The following is a 17,301-nucleotide window of genomic DNA, read 5'->3' as shown; positions in this document are numbered from 1 at the left end:
TTGCGTCTCTAGCATGTGCCTAATATATTTATGTACAGAAAAAAAAATCTGAAGTTTCCAAATTTTAGGAAAAAATTAAACAAAATTTGAATAATTTTGTTTACAACATTGCAAATCTTAAGAAAAATCAGATTTAAGTATTTCTTTTTGCTATTTAAATTTGAACCAGAATATTTAGTTTATGCAGTACATTGAATCTACAACACGTTCTATTCACGTTTCATGAGTGACTTGGTCGTGCTTTGTCCGATACAAAATAAACATAAACAAAATTGTTGAATCATTTTATTCTATGAATATCAAATAATATATTATATACAGAAGTTTTTCCATTTTTTTATACAAAAAGCAAACTCAATCTACAATCCAGGATTTAGAATATTTTAAAATATCGTATAAAAGCAGTATTTTGTATCATCTCAATATCTCAGGTGTATATTAATCTAACAAAAATAGTACTCCCTTCGTCCAATTTATCGATTATATTTGATTTTTTGTAGTCAAATTGATGACGGTAAATTAAATATAAATATTTTATTATCTGAAAAAACTGAAAAGACGTATTAAAGTTGAATATATGTTCTTTATGATGATATAAATTTTATAATTTGTTTCGATTAAATAATTTATGAATTTTTTGATCAGAATTGTATCAATTTAATTACAAAAAGTCAAACTAATTTTGACAGTAAATTAAACATTAATATTTCATTATTTAAAAAACTCTTAAAAAGGTATTAAAGTATATTACATGTACTTTATGATAATATAAATTTTATAACTTGTTTCGATTATATAATCTATGAAATTTTTGGTCATAATAAGATCGGTGTGATTATAAAAAAGTCAAATATAACACGGGACCTGAGTAATAAATTTTACAAAAAAAGTGAAGATAAAAAAATAAAAAAAGAAAGAAATAAACAAAACAAAAGTGCACATCTCTCTCTTAACTGTAAGTTGCAACGTACCAGGAGGACTATCCGACAAAACCAAACTCTTGTAAGTCTTCTTGTGCTGCCTGCGTGTCTGTTATGATCATAGTCATGTTCATATTTAATATCTATCTCTTATATTTTACATACAGTTACACACGTGTATGTATGTTATGTATGTATACTCATATACTATCAGCTTAAACATTACTTAGATCTCTTTGTTTCTCCTCAATTTCAACACCCTTTGATTCATTTTTACTGATTATTTAGTTGGCTTTTTTATTATCATTTTTGAGTTTTTAGTTGGTTAAATTGTTGAAAAAGAGCCAAGTTTCAGTTTGTGGATCTACTTTGTTAAAATTTTACTCTTTGTTGCTTTATGGTATGTGGGTAAATTTTTGTTTCTTGTTTTATTGAGTTAAATTTGAGCAAGAAATGTGTATGAAAAAAAAAGGTGGGTTTTTCAAGAAGTTGTGTTTAGCTTGTGATCATATGCTGTTATGTAAGCAATTGTTGTAATTTTTGTTATATGTGATTTGGTAGATGTGAGTTTTTGAAGAAATTGAGGTAATTTTATTTGAGCTAGGATTGATTTCTGTTGTGCTTAAATGAATTGTTGAATTCTGGTTTGGTTTCGAATTTTCAGTCACCCTCTTGGTAATTCTGATCCCCGGATCGTATTTTGCTTTGTAATGCAAGTTGATGTAAATTTTGATGATTTTGATGATTGTAAGTGTTGATGTTTGGTTTTTTTTTTGGGATAATGCAGATTGTTTAGAATGATAAAAGGGTGTTTCTGTGGATTGGATTTGATAGAGAAGTGAAATATCTTGAAGGTGAACATCATTAAGGCTTGGTTTGTGAATATGCAATTAAGGGGTTCTGCCTTGGAGGAAGGCAAGAATCCTACTGCTAAAGTCAACCAATCTAGAGTTATGCCACACAGGCTTTTCAAATTACTTCTGCTGTTTCTAGTTTTATGTTTCATCTTTTCGGCTGTTACCATATCTCTCATTCGGCATTTTGGAGGTCAGAGCATATTTGGGACAAACATGTCAAGGAATAGTTTTATGTCGTGCATTGAAGAGCCTCTAAGTTTAGATCGTTGGATCAGACCTCCGTCTAATTTGTTGCACAGTATGAATGATAGTGAGCTTTTATGGCGGGCATCCTTTGCCCCGCAAAGGAAGCAGTATCCATTTACAAGAGTTCCAAAGATTGCATTCATGTTCTTGACCAAGGGGCCGTTGCCTTTGGCACCTATATGGGAGAGATTTTTCAAAGGGCATGATGGGCGTTACTCTATATATGTTCATTCCCTGCCATCGTTTAAACCTCAATTTACATCTTCATCAGTTTTCTACAAGAGACAGATACCTAGTCAGGTATCGTTGTACCAAATCTACTAATTTCCTCATAATTAAATACTTAATGTTTTGCATATATAGCAAGTAAGTTTGTGGTGGTCAGTTTTCCTTCTATTTGACAATTCTCTGCCCTGTTCTGGTTATATCATCCATGCTTTTGATGCAATGTTATTCCTTTTTCTCGCTTCTCATACTTGTGCACATAATTTTGGACAATTATTAGACCATAACGAGTAAGTCATGACAAGTTTGTGCAAAGATAGCACCTATGTATGTAACAGGAAACTCACATCTCAGTTCTCACAACATTATATTATATGAGAACATTAACACTTTTTAGTCAAATTGCCTGTATATCAAATTCCTTGCATATATGTTGTAACTTGTAACTACTCTATGTTTTAACTTTGACTTCTTCCTTTCTTAGATGCAAAAAATTGTAGGAATGGTCTTGACATTTGACGCCCTAGTTTCCAGGGATGCATCTGTTATGATAAGAATAAAATTAGTTCTAAGCCATCTGTTAACATTACTTAATTTCACATTTGCACTCTGCCGTCTAGTGTTGCGGTCCTTTTTCTTTGATTGAATTGATTGCATGATGCATCAAGTAGAAAAAGAGTTGCATTGTTCTATGTCAGCTTAGCTTTGCAGTGAAATATATGATTTGAGGACAGTATTTTCCTGTCCAAACAAAGCTTGGTAACCAAAAGAGAAAAGTGGCACCCTTTATCTGTACATATTATCTTAATTTCAATCAGTTTGTAACTTTCTTTACAACTGTTTAGTTTCAGTCTTTCAGAAGTCCGATAGAAGTGGGTGGCTTGTGGACTTGCTGATTTCCATGTAAACTTTGTTGCATTCTTGTATGGAGTGCTTTAAAAAGCATAAATCATATTCTACCCAAAACACAGAGAACAGCATAGGTGCATTGTAGAGCCATTGATAGGTTTCTGTTGAAAAGCTTTTCAACCAAGTGTGAACTGGCCATCAAGCCTAAAACTGTCAGGATATCAGTGAAAAAAGTAATGATATTAGTTTGTACATGAAGAAATTAAAGAGTATAAATTGATAGATAGGAACCTTTCGAAATCAGAAGAGTGTTTGTTAGTTAGTACTGAGATAGGGATATCATGTGTTCATATTAGTATATGACTGAGACTTCAAACTAGATTTGTAGAAGTTCTGTCAGCAATTATTATGTTGTAGAGGAAGATAATATCCATGGAAAAGCTTAATCAATAAAAAAATAAGAGTGTTATGACCTTATGAAGCTTAACTGGGTGTCTGGAAAATGATAAGGTAAGTTAAAAAATAAATTGTAAGCTAGCTCTTGTTCAGTAGTTTGATAGAGCATGTAAATAGCTTTTATTTATTAAAAGCCAGCTATACTAGAATTTTTCGTGGCTTGTGTCTTTTTATGAAATTCTTTTTTTAGTTGCTGAATATTGTATCAGACCATTGTTCTTCATCATTTTGAGTAGCCTGTGATTCTCTTTTTTTCCTATGAGGCAGGTATCGGAGTGGGGGAGGATGAGTATGATTGATGCTGAGAGGAGACTTCTTGCTAATGCCTTGCTTGATATCTCAAACGAATGGTTCATTCTCCTCTCAGAGTCGTGCATTCCGCTCAACAATTTCACTGTCGCCTATCAGTACCTAATGAAATCCAAATATAGTTTCATTGGTGCATTTGATGACCCAGGACCACATGGAAGAGGACGCTATAAGGAAAACATGCTACCTGAAGTGAACATTAGCGAATGGCGGAAAGGATCTCAATGGTTTGAAGTTAATCGTAAGCTTGCCATTAACATAGTGGAAGACAAAAAATTCTATCCTAAATTTTTGGAATTCTGTAGACCACCATGTTATGTCGACGAGCATTACTTCCCTACCATGATGACAATTCGAGCACCAACTATGTTGGCAAACAGAAGCATCACTTGGGTGGATTGGTCGAGGGGCGGACCTCACCCTGCCACCTTCGGAAGAGGTGATATAACAGAGGAATTCATGAACAGAGTCCTGGAACATCAGAACTGCACTTACAATGATCAGCCATCATCATTGTGTTATCTTTTCGGCAGAAAGTTTGCTCCAAGTACGATGGAACCTTTGCTGCTCTTAGCGCCAAAGTTCTTAGGATTTTGAAAAATGAATCCAACACACAATACAAAGAGAGGCTCGTCCGGAGGCTGCTCAGCTTCAGTATTTGTTTCTCTCTTGTACAAGGTTCTTGTGGCTTGGTTTCTCCAATCTCATACTAATATACCGGTTTTAGACTTGAACAAAATCTTTTAGCTAGATTTGGTCATTGTGGAAACACTTGTGTTAGATGCATAGATTTATAGAAAATTATAGCTCAAACATGTTTTTTTGCCTAATATACATTTTTGTATTCAAATTTTAAAGAGAGGGATGCATAAGATTAAAAAGCTGAAATGGATTCTGTTTGGTTCATAAGCCAAAATTGCTAGTGTTTTTTTTTGTAATTGGATCAATTTTTGCATCCCAAGGCCCAAAGACTAATTTGAGTGAAAAAAAGAGGCCGAGGGCCAAAATTGTAGAGTTAACTGGCCCAGTTTGTATGTGCTTTATGAAGTGGCTTGACTTGGTTTTTTTAATTTTCAATTAAATTGCACACATTTCTAAGTGATTTGAATGTGTAGTTAAAATAATAATTTTTTTTTACAAAATGAAATTTGAAGAGTGTTAAAATAATTAAATTGCACACATTTCTAAATTAAATTTTTTTTCTGAATTTTTTTTACAAAATGAAATTTTTTACTATGCAATCAATGCATCTTGAAATGTGTTCCGAAAAGAAACGACGGTTGAAATGAAAAAGAGGGGGTAGTTGGTGGCTGTACCTGTATGCATGTCCTATTTGCTCCCGCCTTGCAAATCTCGTAATTAATTGGTATTTATGAAAAGTCCTTCTCTATAACTTAGCAAATTGCAACTCTAGCTATTCCTCTACTATTTAATTCTATTCAATATCTGTCATATCTGCACTCACAGTGCCACATTTCATTTTCATAGCCAAAGAAAAGTTTTGATCCACTAACCAGTGACCACCTTATCTTAAAAGTCTCAAAAGCTTAAATAATTGTGATACTCTCTTGTTTCTTGCATCATCAGACTAACAAAACATGGGTATGTTGATGAATCACTTACTTTCTTTGTTTGATGATGATGATTCTTTACTTCAACCCATGTTGTTGCATGGATTTTCTGGTTTATTACACTTGGTGTTTTTGTTTGTTATACTGGTATCATGGGTTTGCAACATGTTTAGGACAGATGATGATTCTGATCATAGTCATAAGCAATGGTTAGTTAAAAATATTACCAGCAGCTTACCTTATTATAGGCATGCCTTTTTTAGTAGTTTGCTTCTTGCTCTTCTTAACATTGTTCTATGTATATTGGATAAATTTTATTGGTATACAAACTGGTCTGATTTGATGATACTAGTGCTTTTTGATTCAGTTAGTAAAGCACTTTCTTGGTTAGCTATTGCAGTTTATATGTATGCCCAAGTGCCGAACTTACTAGATGTTAAGTACCCTTTGTTGATAAGGGTGTGGTGGTGTTTTTTCTTTTCGATATCTTGTTATTGTCTTGTCCTAGACTATGTATACTACCATACAAGCCAGCCTTTACCACTTCAGTTTGTCATGTCAGATGCCTTGTATGTAGTTATAGGGTTTTTTCTCTGTTTTGTCGGGTGTTGTAGAAAAAATGAACGGGATGAAAATGGTAATTCACAAGAACCCCTTTTAGATGCTGATTTTAGTAGGTTAAGTAATGGTGAAGAGTGTAAAAAGTCTGGAAAGGCTGAAACCGGGGCTGAAACTGTGACCCCTTATGCAAGTGCTAGTATATTCAGTATCCTTACTTTCTCTTGGATTGGTTCTTTAGTTGCCTTGGGATATAGAAAACCGTTAGACCTTGAGGATGTTCCTCAGGTTGCAAGTGTTGATAGTGTCAAAGGTGCCTTTCCGCTTTTAAGAGACAAGTTAGGTTATGGTCGTGGGGGTGGTAGTAGTGTGACCACGCTTAAGCTGGCGAAAGCACTATTTTATGCCATGTGGAAAGAAATTCTATTGACAGCATTTTTCGCAATGATCAACACGGTGGCTTCTTATGTTGGTCCTTACCTCATTGATACATTTGTTCAATACCTAAATGGACCCCGGGACTTGAAAGAAGGGTACTTTTTAGTTTTTGCGTTTGTCGTTTCAAAGCTTATCGAGTGTTTGACACAAAGGCATTGGTTCTTTAAGGTGCAGCAGATTGGAACCAGGGGCAAGGCAGCTCTTATTGCATTGATCTATCACAAGGGATTGACCCTTTCATGTCAATCAAAGCAGGGAAATACCAGTGGGGAGATAATAAATATAATGACAGTAGATGCTGAGAGGATTGGTGTATTTGGCTGGTATATGCATGATTTATGGTTAGTCATCCTTCAAGTTGGTTTAGCAATGGCAATCTTATATAAAAATTTGGGGCTTGCTTCCATAGCTACATTGGTCACAACTGTTATTGTGATGTTGGTAAACATACCGTTGGGGAAGTTGCAGGAGAATTTTCAAACTAGACTAATGAAATCTAAAGATCATAGAATGAAGGCAACGTCTGAAATATTAAAAAACATGAGGATTCTAAAGCTTCAGGGCTGGGAAATGAGATTTTTGTCAAAAATTGTGGATCTTAGAAATATTGAGGCAGGGTGGTTGAAGAAGTTTGTTTACACTAATTCCATAGTTACTTTTGTTTTTTGGGGTACTCCGACGTTTGTGGCTGTGGTAACGTTTTGTGCATGTATGTTTCTCGGGATCCCACTTGAATCTGGAAAGGTATTGTCTGCTCTTGCAACTTTTAGAATACTTCAGGAGCCTATTTATAATCTTCCAGATACAATATCAGTGATGGTTCAAACTAAAGTTTCACTAGACAGAATTGCGTCATTTCTTTGTCTGGAAGACCTGCAGACGGACATTATAGAGATGTTTGAAAGAGGCAGCTCAAATATTGCAGTTGAGATAGTAAGTGGAATTTTTTCTTGGGATGTATGCTCTCCCAATCCAACATTGAAAGATATCAATTTAAGAGTGTCTCATGGCATGAGGGTTGCTGTCTGTGGTATGGTCGGCTCAGGAAAGTCAAGTTTACTGTCCTGTATCCTAGGGGAAGTGCCAAAGATTTCAGGTGTCATTAAGATGAGTGGAACGAAGGCATATGTTGCTCAGACGCCTTGGATACAGAGTGGAACAATCGTGGACAATATACTGTTCGGAAAGGAGATGGACAGAGTATGGTATGAGAAGGTCCTCGAAGCATGCTGCCTGAAGCCTGATCTTGAAATTCTTTCCTTTGGAGATCAGACAGTAATAGGTGAGAGGGGAATTAATTTAAGTGGGGGACAGAAGCAGAGAATACAAATTGCTCGTGCTCTTTACCAAGATGCAGATATATATCTGTTTGATGATCCATTTAGCGCTGTGGATGCTCATACAGGATCTAAGCTATTCAAGGTGCACTACATTATTTTTATATCTGAAATTAAATATGTACCTCAGTGCAATTCTCTGATAACATGCCTGATAATCTTTGCCTGGTTTCTTCTTAACTATCGATATGTATTATGTTTTACTGTTATATATCTGATTTGTCATTACATCATTTGACAAATTTTGTGTGACAGGAGTGCTTACTGGGCCTTTTGGAGTCGAAGACAGTGATTTATGTAACTCATCAAGTTGAGTTTCTACCTGCTGCAGACCTCATCCTGGTGAGCTACACTTCTTCTTTGTCTCCTTCCTCATTATATTTGATAATAGATTTTGAGATAATTCCATCTTATTAGGTTATGAAAGATGGCCGGATTACACAATCCGGAAAATATGTCAAATTACTTGATTCAGGGAATGACTTTATTGAACTTGTGGGTGCACATAAGACAGCTTTATCTGCACTCGACTCTGTAGATGCTGGGCCAGCTTCTAAATCTTCTTATCTCGGTGAGAATAGCAGTACAGGGAGTTTTGAGGCCTCGGAACAGACTGTAGATGTTCAGAGCGCTGAACCACCGGATGAAATAGTAGGATCGAAAGGACAGCTTGTTAATGAAGAAGAAAGGGAGAAAGGGAGAGTGGGTTTCTTAGTCTACTGGAAATATGTGACAACAGCATATCGGGGTGCACTCATACCCGTTATTTTGTTGTCACAAGTTCTTTTTCAAGTACTTCAGATTGGAAGCAATTACTGGATGGCCTGGGCAACTCCTGTGTCAAGGAGTGTGGCTGCTCCAGTTAAAGTTTCTACATTAATAATAGTTTATGTAGCCTTGGCAATTGGAAGTTCTTTTTGCATACTTGGAAGATCCCTATCTCTTGCAATCGCTGGATACAAGACAGCTACACTGCTCTTCTACAAAATGCATGCTTGCATTTTTCGTGCTCCAATGTCTTTCTTTGATTCTACTCCAAGTGGACGCATCATAAATAGAGTAAGTGCATTGAACGGATGGTACATTTTATACAAAAAAGGATATCTGTATAATTAACTTTCTTTTTCCAGGCATCTACAGACCAGAGCACAATTGATTTGGACATGCCCAATCAAGTTGGTACTTTCGCCTTTTCAGTTATACAACTTCTTGGGATTATTGCAGTAATGTCGCAGGTGGCATGGCAGGTCTTCCTAATTTTCGTTCCCGTTATTGCAATTTGCATTTGGTTACAGGTATATTTGTGTCCCTTTTCTTAGTACTTGTTATCTGTTATTTCTGTAAGGATATTTGGCTGAGCATTCTAAAAGAGAGAAAAACAAAATGATGTGCGCAATTCACCTCTACTCAAAGTTTTTAGTTTTTCATATCTCCTTGTGTAATCTTCACTGTGGGCATAGAAAATACTCAGAAGCATACAACTAGATGCTAGGTGAATTTATTAAATTTAAATTCGAGCATAATTGTATTTGCAAATGATCATGCATGATCTTATTTTAAGATATGCTTGTTAGCAGTGTTAATGTGTATAAGATCTTGTTCGGACCTTCCTCTACCACCTTAATGTTTTAGAGAGACCGGTTGCTTAACATGGTACAAGAGCTCGGTTTAGGGAGTAAATATTTGTTTTAGGTATTGATATGAGTATTCGTTATATTTGTTGTTGTCAATCGTAGCGAAAAGTATTGTATGATTGAGGGGGAGTGTTAATGAGTATAAGATCTTGTTCAGAACTTCCTCTACCACTTGGTTACTTAACAAGCAGGTTATCATTTTTGTAAAAATGAATGTAGAAGAATGTAAAAGAAACAACGTGAGAGGCAAACACATTTTCCATAGTAACTTGTCCTTTATCCTGAGCTGAATGTCATATTCTTATATTGCAGCAATATTATCTACCTTCAGCACGTGAGCTGGCCCGTTTAGTTGGAGTGCGTCAAGCTCCAGTTATACAACATTTTTCTGAAACAATCTCAGGATCAACCACGATTAGGAGTTTTGATCAAGAAAGCAGATTCCGGGAAACAAATATGAAACTAATCGATGGAAGCTCCAGGCCAAAGTTTCACAGTTTTAGTGTAAGGGAGTGGCTGACCTTTCGCTTGGATATATTGTCTTCTCTAACATTTGCATTCTCGTTGGTTTTCCTGATCTCTGTTCCTCATGGAACAATAGACCCAAGTATGTGGTTTGATTCTTGGTACTTCTCCATAGCACATAGTTCTTGTTTTGCATTTGATTTTGCTCCTCCACATTCTAAGTTTTCCGCCAATGTTGGTGACATATCGGTTTGCAGGCATAGCAGGCTTAGCAGTTACTTATGGCCTCAACCTAAACCAGTTACAAGCTTGGGTAATATGGAGCCTCTGTAATCTCGAGAATAAAATCATATCAGTTGAAAGGATGTTCCAATACACTTCCATCCCAAGTGAGCCTCCTCTTATCTTAGAATCAAATAGGCCAGCTGATCACTGGCCATTGTATGGTAAAGTTGATGTCTACAACCTACAGGTTTTTTTTAATCTTTTACACCAAATTTTATGAATGCAATATGTGCATACTGGGACTTTTTAAAAGTAATGGTCTTTTCATGGCTACAGGTTCGATATGCTCCTCATATGCCCCTCGTTTTGAGAGGTCTTACTTGCACCTTTGAAGGAGGGAGAAAGACTGGAATTGTAGGTAGAACCGGAAGTGGTAAATCGACCCTTATACAAACCATATTTCGCATTGTGGAGCCAGCAGCAGGAACAATATCAATTGATGGTACCAACATCTGTTTGATCGGATTACATGATTTACGATCTAGATTAAGCATCATTCCTCAAGATCCAACTATGTTTGAAGGGACACTCCGGAGCAACCTGGATCCTCTTGGAGACTATACCGATGAACAAATTTGGGAGGTGGGTTGGTGGCAAGTATTAATGTTTTGCTAGCGTGGTGTACATTGAAAAATCCGATTATGTACAATACAATACATATTAATTTCTGTAGTTCATAAAAAAAATTCAGGTTCTCAACAAGTGCCAATTAGGAGATGAAGCAAGCAAGAAGGAAGGCAAGCTTGACTCAACAGGTCAGCTTCATATGACCCTCCCTACAACATTATTTTTTCTAACTCGTAAGCAAGCATAAGTTGATAATAATTATTACCCTAATGTTGCTGCAGTTTCGGAAAATGGGGAGAATTGGAGTGTAGGTCAGAGGCAGTTGGTATGTCTTGGTCGAGTTCTACTTAAGAAAAGCAAAGTATTAGTTCTTGATGAGGCTACTGCATCGGTTGATACAACTACTGATAATATGATTCAGCAAACCCTGAGGGAACACTTCTCAGATTCTACAGTCTTAACTATAGCACATAGAATAACATCGGTGCTTGATAGTGATATGGTCCTTGTGTTAAGTAATGGTTAGTTTGATCCGTTTGGATTTATTACTACAGAATTCATTCCAAAGACTGGATTATTTATTAGTGCTAATACGAGATCTCTAAATTACTCATGTTCAGGGCTCCTTGAAGAATACGATTCCCCTACAAAATTGCTGATGAATAAAACATCTTCATTTGCTAAGCTTGTAGCTGAGTACAGTGTAAGATCTAATTCAAGCTTAGAAATTACAGGTGGATGATTAAACAATAGAATGATCACTGGTTAGTACTCGTATTACTGCTGAATTTGGTCTTGATCGTCATCGTTGTACCAAAGTGACCCTATTAGGTGTAATCGTTTGTCTGAGCTTATAGAACTGTAACAAACAAACAGATTTGTGTGCGTGTTTAAGCATTGTTTTTACAACTCATTGACATAATACCACTTCACTATTTCCGGAACTCTGAAGTCATTGTTTTTTCTCTGACAAATAACAAATCCAGCATATTTCTAGTTTTCAACGAAGGACGTAGTGATGATGCAATGAACAATTTCTGTAGCTATTACTAATTTGCATTGCAGCATCTGCTATCTTTGTTGATTGCAATGCAAGTGAGTTATGAGAGATGTTAGATCACGAATACGAGTTAAACGTTGCAAAGGCTTATCGTCGTACACTGTTGCAGAGTAATGGCAACAACTAAGCTTTAAAGGAACCGAAAATAGTGATGTTCTGATGCAAGAATAAGTACATGGGAAGGGCCAGAATAGTGATGCATCAGCTCTGTCTTTTCTCTGTGACTCGTTTTTCCCCTGTTGGCAGCAGTGCTTGTTTATGACAATGCTATTAGGCCAATAGTCATAGTAATAGTAGCTTCAGCAGCACTGGCTTTGTTTGGAGTAAGGGTAATGCTACATATACATAATTGTTTTTTGTAGAGAATGATGGGGAAACAGTGTTCTGAAAATCTGTACTCTGTTCAACATCAACATTGCGAAGCCCTGGAGTAAAGAGTACTCGGAAAACTCGGGGAGTACTAGGAGGGGAGTACCGCAAAGAGTACTTAGTTAAAAATTCGAATAATAAAATATTTATTTTTAATTTTAATATTTATTTAACTTAAAGTATTATATAAATAAATGATATATAAGATAATTAATTATGTATTCGAATATCTCGAAATAATACTCGATATAAAACTTGAAATTTTAAATCACCGGTAACTTTTATTTAGTATGCATTTAACTTATTATATTTTATTAATGATATGCAATATAATTAATTATTATTTTCTTATTTTGACTAGCTTTTTACAATTATTTTAACATTAAAAATACTTAAAAGTTGTATTTATTTGTTACAAACTATTACCCATTTACGAGTTTTTTTTGGGAATTTATTCTTTTTCTTTTAAATTTTTTCTTCTAAAACCGAGTTTTTTCCGAGTAATCCGGGTTTTGCCCGAGTTTGACCCGAGTCAAAACAAAAAACCGAGTTACGGCCGAGTAAAACCGGATCGAATACTTAGCTCCGGATCGGAAATAAGTATTGTTGTCCACTATACTTATTTTCATTTTTTTATTCAAAAATTGTACATATTTTTTGTTGTTGTGCCCCTACAAAATTTTATTATTTAATTGTACAAGTTATTACTAACTATTTAATTTTTATTATTTAATAAAAATATTACATTTTTATGTTTTATATATTTTCTTGTAGTATATATTTAACTTTTTATTTTAATACTAGTATAGTTTCTTTTAAATATGATTAGATGTTTAACCTTTTAAATTAAGTTCTTAAAAAATTAATTTCATCATAAAAATCACAACAAATAAGATTGGTAAAAATTAATCAAAACATTATAACATAAAGAATAACAGAACTAAATAGTAAAATTATATGTCTCAATAGAAATCAACAACAAGTCTCAATAAAAAAAATATAGCATACTTGTGTTCACAGTTAAAAATACCCAACTTGGATCAAATAAAAAAGAACATGTTTCACAGCTTTCCAACTTAAAACATCTCATTCATTATATTTATTCTCTTTGATTTCTAAAATACCAGGATAGAAGGATGGTATGTAGAAAAGAATGATGATGAGAATAGTATTTCAAAAATATGATATAAGTTATACAAAATCATAATATATGTTAAACAACATAATATTTGTAATATTTGTAACCTTTCTTGTAATATATAATATTACAATTTATTTTGCAAGTACTCTCTTATTATTAAAATAAAAAAATTATATTTTTTTCGTGATATAGAATATTTTAATTTTGTAAGTAGAACTTGATTACTTGTAAGTAGATAGTTTTGGTAAAATTTTAATAGAAATATATAAAAAGAAAAAAAGAATATAAGAAACAAATAATAAGAAGATGAAAATGAATTGTAAGTATAACAACTATAGTGGTCGACAAAAATCATTAATACGTGCTTCCACATCATTATGTATAAATATTGTGGAACTAATTCTATACACGTAGCATTACTCTAAATAATTATTAATGTAAAGCTTGACATGACCAAGGCCTATGACCTAATAGAGTGGGGCTATCTAAAGGCGATTATAAATGTATGCTGGATAAACAGGGTGGCGACTCCTTAATAATGAGACGAGTTTGGTTAGCCGTGTGTACAATGCCAGATATTACCCTCGGTGTAATCTCTTGAATGCCTCGATTGGTAATAACCCTAGGTCATGTTTGTTTCATGAGATTATAATCCCGGGATAATAATCCGGGGATTACTAATCCCATCAAAATTAGTCTTATGAATTAAATAATCCTCTCCTAAGTTTGTTTGGAAGAATTAAGTGTAGGATTGTAATATAATCCTTTAAAATTTTATCCTATGTTTATTTTGAGGGATAGTACTAGCGATTGGAATATAGTCCTTTAAATTTTCCAATTCTATATTTGTTTCATATGGGATAACAATGAGGGGATTATAATCCTTTAAAAAATGACTTGTAGAAAGCGATAAAACAAAACCTCCTCCCACCAAGTATTAGAGGGGATTATAGTCTTATCATCTACTCCAACAAAACAAACATGGGATAAGATAATTTAAAAGATTATAATCCTTTACTAATTTTTTACAAAACAAACATGGAATTGGAAAATTTAAAGGATTATAATCCTATCCCCTACTTAATACCATTAAACAAACATGGCCCTAGTTTTGTGTGGCATAGTATTTGGGAGGCCAAAGAGTTGCTTAAATCAGGGGTGAGATGGAGTGGGGGTACTGGAGAAAGTATAGACATTTTAAATCAACCTTGGCTGTCAGGTGAGTCCAATCCGTATGTCACAACGGATCTGCAGGTCTTACAGGGGAGTAAAGTCCAGAATTTGATGCAAATAGGGAATAGAATATGGGACGAGGATTTAATCTTTGATCTGTTTAACGACAAAGATAAGCAGTGTGTACTCAACGTTTCTTTGAATCAGAGATGGGCTGAAGATCGTCTGTACCGGAAGGAAGAGACAACTGGTGTATATACAGTCAGAAGCGATCTGGAAGGCTCAGAACGAGCTAGTTTGGCAGAAAAAGCGATCGCTAATTGAGAACGTAGTTAGTTCAGCCAGAAGATACTTTGTGTAATGGAGAAATGCCCAATCGTTAAATGTTATTGCTCTATATCCTGGGGACAACGAAAGGGATGGAGCGACTCGATAGGCCAAGCCACAGGAGAACTCGATCAAAGTCTCGGTTGATGCGGCTAAGTTTTTAGATAACGAAGCTTATGGTATTGGTTTGGTGGTCAGGAATTCGGATGGAGAGGTTACTCATGCTCAGACATGGAGATTTTAGGGTACAAGGGCTCCTGACTATATTGAGGTTGTAGCCATTAAAGAAGCGTTAAGCTGGAGCAAAACACAGGCAGAGCAAGCGATAGAAGTGGAGTCGGGCCGTAAGGTGGTGGTTCAGCTTATTAGAAACACAGTGCCAATGGTTTCTCCAGTGGGTAGAATTATAGAGGAGTGTCAGGAGCTTCTCCTCGAGTTAAACAATGTTAGTTTATACTTCGTTAAACAGTCAGCTAATAAGGTAGCTCATAGTTTGGCTAGAGATCTTATTCTTTTCCTGATCGAACTTTCAACGGGAGTGATGTTCCCATGGAAGTTAAACAGTGTATTCTGGATGATTTGGTTATGAATTAAAGCATCTATTTTGGGTCAAAAAATAATAATTATTAATGTTGAGAAGCACATGTATCTCAACCAAAAAGTCACTAATCATCAGAATCATACTTTTATCTGTTAGACATATGTATTTGTAATTTAGTTATGTGATATTTATCACAAAGTATCTTAGCATAATTCTGTTACAATCACATAAATTAGTTTACTTCAAAATTTGATAAGATAAATTTGGAGGAATACACGTTGTTATATTTATCTGATTCAAGGTATATCTTTTATTTTGAACGTAGTCACTAATCTTGATAATTGCAAATTTTAATGTAAAATTATCGTTATCTATTGAAATTAGCAACTTACAATTTAAAATTGATAAAAAAAATAAGTTAAGTTTTAATATTTATTACTTTATAATAAGATAAAAATATGTTACCTTAGAGATAAGTAATTTGGCAATTGGCATGTTTTAGTCCATCACTTGTAAGTTTTAATACAATATCGAAAACTGTGTAGGATGGTTCATTTTTTAAAAATTTTAAAAATATAATTATAAAGTCATAATGGAATTAACTTATTTTATGCTTTTCACTAATAAAATAATAACACTCAAGTGTAATCGAGATATTCATAAGTTGTATAACATTACAATTATATTTTTCTACTTATTTTTTTCAAAATTAGTAGAAGAATTTTCAAGATTAATAATTAAAATTAGATGCGATAATCTTAAAAAATGAGTAACAAAGAACCATCATGTTGATAAAATTGCTATATTATATTTTGAAGAAAGAATAACACATTTGGAGATAATGAGTAATTTTATTAAAAAACTACAACTTAGTGCAAAAATACTAAAAAAATAATCATAAAACTAAATCTAAAGAAAAAAGAAGAAGAATTGAAACATAATTTTGGTGAACAATAATGACATAATAATTTAAGATTTATGCAAGTTACAAAATAACTTGGCCAAATATTTGGTGCTACTGGTCTATCCATCTTCTTTTTAACGCTTAAAGCTGCCATGTAAAGCTGACCATGTATGAAAGTAGGTTTTGAATTTGTACTGCTTTATTTTTTCACATAAATACAATTTAATAGCGGAGAACCTCGATGATGGAGTGAGACTTGGACCATACATTAATGGAGTGAATTAAATTGAGTTCTAAATATTAGACTGCATAGTTCTAATAAGTAAGAGTGAATAATGTTACGATTTCAACCTCATATGCAACCTAATATTCAACCACATATGCAACCCACATCCATACTTTTGCAACTATTTTCATAAAAAGTGGTATTTTTGGTAAATTCTCTAAAATTTAACTTGTTTAATAAATTCAAACTTAAAAGAATCTTTGTGATTCTGAAAAAAATGAGGGGTAAAGAAATTAATCGGGAAATATCTTTTTACGATCTCTTTGCATTTCACCACTCCACTGAAAATTCCCTATAGCCCTATTGTATTTAACGAGTTCATGTATATTTTTGCGAATAATAAGCACGACAATATACAATGACAAAAAGATCCCCTAGTTTCAAATTATTTTAACGAGTCCCATGGGCATATCTGCAATTGCCTGGAGTTTGAGTTTTTCGAGTTCCATCTTTTTTGCCTGATAAACTTTAGAAGCTTCTTCGTGAGTTGCATGACTCTGTTGGCAAACAAACAGAAGAAACTATCTAATATGTAAACTGGAGACTACTGGTATATAACAGACTTTTTTTCTTCATCTTTTTTACAACTGATTGTAGGCTGTCAATTTATAGTTACAGCAGTGAGTTTGGTACATGAATAAGTAATAAAGATTATCTCCTGGTCTTCCTAATTCACTGAACTAGACATCAATAATCATGCATGAACTTCATAACATACTAGATACATGAACTAGACTAATCAAGTTTAACTCTTCACACCCCCTCTTAAACTTGATCTCCTTT

General features: G+C 34.1%; 2 protein-coding genes across 7 annotated transcripts; both read left to right on the top strand.

Annotated features, from left to right (window-relative positions):
- Positions 1–896: 896 nt before the first annotated feature.
- Positions 897–4,677, top strand: LOC141671779 (glycosyltransferase BC10-like). Of its 3 annotated transcripts, none has more exons than XM_074478125.1 (3): positions 897–1,002; positions 1,708–2,323; positions 3,821–4,677. In XM_074478125.1, the coding sequence occupies exons 2-3, from the start codon at positions 1,805–1,807 to the stop codon at positions 4,457–4,459; spliced, it is 1,158 nt and encodes a 385-aa protein (XP_074334226.1). In that variant the 5' UTR covers positions 897–1,002; positions 1,708–1,804; the 3' UTR covers positions 4,460–4,677. The 3 variants fall into 3 exon arrangements, with proteins under 3 accessions (XP_074334226.1, XP_074334227.1, XP_074334225.1); XM_074478126.1 differs by lacking the exon at positions 897–1,002 and adding an exon at positions 1,132–1,320; XM_074478124.1 differs by lacking the exon at positions 897–1,002 and adding an exon at positions 1,132–1,595.
- Positions 4,678–5,289: 612 nt separating this feature from the next.
- LOC141670946 (ABC transporter C family member 3-like) lies at positions 5,290–11,639 on the top strand. Of its 4 annotated transcripts, XM_074477000.1 has the most exons (11): positions 5,297–7,851; positions 8,022–8,108; positions 8,184–8,825; positions 8,897–9,061; positions 9,713–10,007; positions 10,123–10,337; positions 10,427–10,592; positions 10,674–10,732; positions 10,842–10,905; positions 10,999–11,238; positions 11,338–11,639. In XM_074477000.1, the coding sequence occupies exons 1-11, from the start codon at positions 5,461–5,463 to the stop codon at positions 11,457–11,459; spliced, it is 4,446 nt and encodes a 1,481-aa protein (XP_074333101.1). In that variant the 5' UTR covers positions 5,297–5,460; the 3' UTR covers positions 11,460–11,639. The 4 variants fall into 4 exon arrangements, 3 of the variants coding, with proteins under 3 accessions (XP_074333102.1, XP_074333101.1, XP_074333100.1); XM_074476999.1 differs by having other exon boundaries at positions 5,300–7,851; positions 10,427–10,732; XR_012554847.1 differs by lacking the exons at positions 10,842–10,905; positions 10,999–11,238; positions 11,338–11,639 and having other exon boundaries at positions 5,290–7,851; positions 10,123–10,254.
- Positions 11,640–17,301: the final 5,662 nt, after the last annotated feature.

The sequence above is a fragment of the Apium graveolens genome, chromosome 7 (genome assembly GCF_009905375.1).
Source record: "Apium graveolens cultivar Ventura chromosome 7, ASM990537v1, whole genome shotgun sequence".
Classification (NCBI taxonomy): domain Eukaryota; kingdom Viridiplantae; phylum Streptophyta; class Magnoliopsida; order Apiales; family Apiaceae; genus Apium; species Apium graveolens.
This window is presented reverse-complemented; position numbering and strand designations above follow the sequence as displayed.